This window comes from Anguilla anguilla, chromosome 1 (assembly GCF_013347855.1).
Source record: "Anguilla anguilla isolate fAngAng1 chromosome 1, fAngAng1.pri, whole genome shotgun sequence".
Lineage (NCBI taxonomy): Eukaryota > Metazoa > Chordata > Actinopteri > Anguilliformes > Anguillidae > Anguilla > Anguilla anguilla.
The window spans coordinates 10916529-10920077 of NC_049201.1; the positions used below are offsets into that span (position 1 = coordinate 10916529).

A 3549-nucleotide genomic window follows, 5' to 3' on the forward strand; every position below is an offset into this window, starting at 1 on the left:
GCTTAGAGCGTATGTTCAAAATAAACTATTCAAGTGAAAGACAACTTGTAAGTTATCACACTGAGAACTCATATCCCCCATCAAACAAGAAATAGCATCTCCCTTAATGAGTTAACACAGGGCTTGCCTAAAATTCCTATCTGCAATAGAATTAAATCAGATTAACACGCACAATTACCTTCTACGGCTGACATAGCATTGAGGTTGGTGATTTGTTCAAAAGTCTGCAAATAGTAAGGATTAACTTAATTGAATTAATTCTCAATACACAGATCCGTACTTTTCACACCATTGTGCGCTAACCCCTAGAAACAGCCAATCTCTGGTTTGGATTGTCATCTGCATTTTTAGACGAGGCAAAATCTCCAATGACGTCAGTCGAGTATAAAACATGGGAGAAGTTCAGATTGACCACAAACAGAAGTTCCTGTAGCTGTCGATTGTGCTGGAGGTTGGGCTGAAGACATACACCAGTAGATTCATGGTTTTCACGACTACTTCCGTTATTTAAACGGGCCTTTTTGTATTTAAGAATCGAGAAAATACATTTTATCCTTCTTTTACTTGTGATGCCCGCTGGCATGTTCAGCATCGACAGTATTTTGGCTGGGAGACCCAGTTGTAAGGACTCCGTTCTATTGCATCGGAACGCCCCGGTTGTGTTCTCTAATTTAACGGATTCTCTGTACACCGCTGATTATAACGGACTGTATTCACACCCAACTGGACCATCTACATCAAATATCCAGTCAGTAAATGGAACTAGAATTGGATATAATAATTATTATTACGGGCAACTTCATGTACAGGGGCCAACAGGTCCAGCATGTTGCGGCGCAATACCAACGTTGGGCTCGCAACAGTGTCCATGCATTCCTGCAGGTAGGCATGCACTTTACTTCTACTGATTCCTCTCTTTTACGTTTGTTTTGTTTTTTTACACGATTGGTTAATGACGAATATCATTTGGAAAGTATATTCTTCATTTATTCTTTTAGTTCATAGTCGATTTAAACATTATCAAGAGTGAATTTTTTTTGTGTTATATCCAGTTTATTTATTTATTTTCTGCGTGTTTTTTTTTATTTTCCCGGGTGAATAATACATTATGTAACTAAATGATAGTGTGGAATTTACTGACTCACGTTGGTGTATCTCAGAGAAACCATAGGTACCCTTTTGGACTATGGTGCCCTGACAGAATTTTTTTCATTCCAGGCTACGAAAGTGCTGGCTCGATGCTTCTCTCCCCCGTCCCGCACCAGATGATGTCTTACATGAATGTGGGTACCTTATCCAGGACGGAGCTTCAGTTGTTAAACCAATTACACTGCCGACGTAAACGGAGACACCGAACAATCTTCACCGATGAACAACTGGAGGCTTTGGAGAACCTTTTTCAGGAAACGAAATACCCAGATGTTGGCACGAGGGAACAGCTGGCAAGAAAAGTTCACCTACGTGAAGAAAAAGTCGAGGTGAATATATTAGCCGCTTTTGGGGTATAAAGACATGCTCATTTTAATTAAATGTAAAGGTTATTAATACACGTTCTCTTTTTCTTTTAAATTCATATATGTGTGTTAAATATATTTTGTTTTACTTGAATCTATTTGAATAAATAACTCCACAGTTAACCGTAGAAAACTTTGGTAATTTCACTGGGAAAATGGCGGTTGTTTGCCAAATGTTGCATTGCGGAATTTAAAAAAAAGGTTTAACCATTTCATCGTTTGTCACTCGCTGAAAGTTTATTACACACATATCACCTTCCAAAAAACTATTTAGCCTGGCGATTTTAAGCGAATGTGTCCTTTATTTCCGCATAGGTGTGGTTCAAAAACAGACGAGCGAAGTGGCGAAGGCAGAAAAGATCCTCCTCCGAAGAATCAGAAAACTCTCAGAAATGGAACAAATCTACTAAAACAACGACAGAGAAAACAGAGGAAGGGAAAAGTGACGTGGATTCAGACAGCTGATATTTCGAACTGATCGTATGTGGATGCGCACGTCTTGCGCACGCCATACCCATATGATTTGGACAGATTGTAAATAGTGTACATTCTATGTGGAATTAAGTAATAAAACGTGTTGCCATGGTGTTGCACAGTTGTATAGTAAATATTACTTGTTATTAGTATTTGTATTTATATTTAATTTAAGACTGTTGTAATGCACACAAACTATTTGGTGTTACAACAGAATGCGTTACAAGTTTTTTTCAATTGAACATCTCTTTTAACTATTAAATGTTGAACTTGATAAATAGCTATGTTTTAACATAATTGAAACCTGTATGCTTGCGTCCCCCAGAGTTCAATATAGTGTGTTTAGTTTCCAACTAAAATAATGCAGAAGTGAACAGACGTATGTACATGATTAATGAGCTTAGAAGCATACAGACCGCGGGATAGCCTACATATATTTTTTCCTTTCACGTATTGTATTTTATTGGACGCATCTAGTCTACATCTCTTAAAACAACCCATGAACAGTGAATATACATTAAACGGAAACTGATCATAGTTATCCATGTCCATTGTTTTTCTTGCTCCGTTGATAAGAAATAATGCGATAACACTCCACTGAAATCCATGGATACTGAACACCTGCATTCGCTAATTTAAAACTGTGGGTCCAGATGTAGTTAAATGTCAAATATAGTGATTATGATAGTCTCGTTGACAATGAATCATATTGATTTTATTTGAGTAATAGACTATATTAGCCATTGAGATGGCACACAAAACAAAATAAATATTTATTTGAAGCTAAAATATGAAAATATATATTTTAAAGAGATGTATGAATATAAACTCGCTACACGCAGCATACATTCAAAACAATAAGTTGTTCACATCTAAAGTTTTTTTACCACGGGTTATGTTTGTATACTCCTGCCTTGGTGGCGCTCATGTAATACAGCCTACCTTTGAAGAATTAATAAAACTGATTATCTGACAACTGCATTCTATACCTTGTTTCAGTTATTCTAAGAAATGCATGTAAATTCCCGTCGTAGGCCTAAAAATTAAAATATTCAAAACGCATGCACTTGAAATGTAGGCCTTCTGCGTTGAATTTGCTGAATTAATCTCGCACACTTAAAAATTTTGAACAAACCTAACACGTTTTTGGAAAAAGGGAAAAAGGCCAGACCAACTCACAACCCGCTCTCTCGTTAACGCGTTTTTAAATAGGCCTCCTCAGTGCAAATAGGAGTGTGCTGCATACACTTCGCAGCGTAAATAACATTGGTTATTAAGTTATGTGCTTAGATTTAATATACGGCATGATGTCGTTGGAAAGTTAAGCGAACCAAAAAAGGACAGCATTTCGGAAGATTCCAGGAGTACGAAGGATTCAAGGTATCTCTGTTTTCTAGAGGTGACAGTTATCCTACTGAAGTAGCAGCGTTTAAAACGCGAGATCTGCAGTGGTTCAATTTCAAATGCAAGAACTGTTATTTATTTAATTATTTATTTAAGGAGGCTGTCAAAGCAAAATTAGACGGTGGAGTTAATTTTAACGATTTTCGACAATTATAAT

At 36.9% G+C, this 3549-nt stretch overlaps 1 protein-coding gene across 1 annotated transcript; it reads left to right on the top strand.

Moving 5' to 3' along the window:
• gsc (goosecoid) lies at positions 1-2969 on the top strand. Its single transcript, XM_035406246.1, has 3 exons — positions 1-882; positions 1219-1478; positions 1830-2969. The coding sequence occupies exons 1-3, from the start codon at positions 570-572 to the stop codon at positions 1977-1979; spliced, it is 723 nt and encodes a 240-aa protein (XP_035262137.1). The 5' UTR covers positions 1-569; the 3' UTR covers positions 1980-2969.
• Positions 2970-3549: the final 580 nt, after the last annotated feature.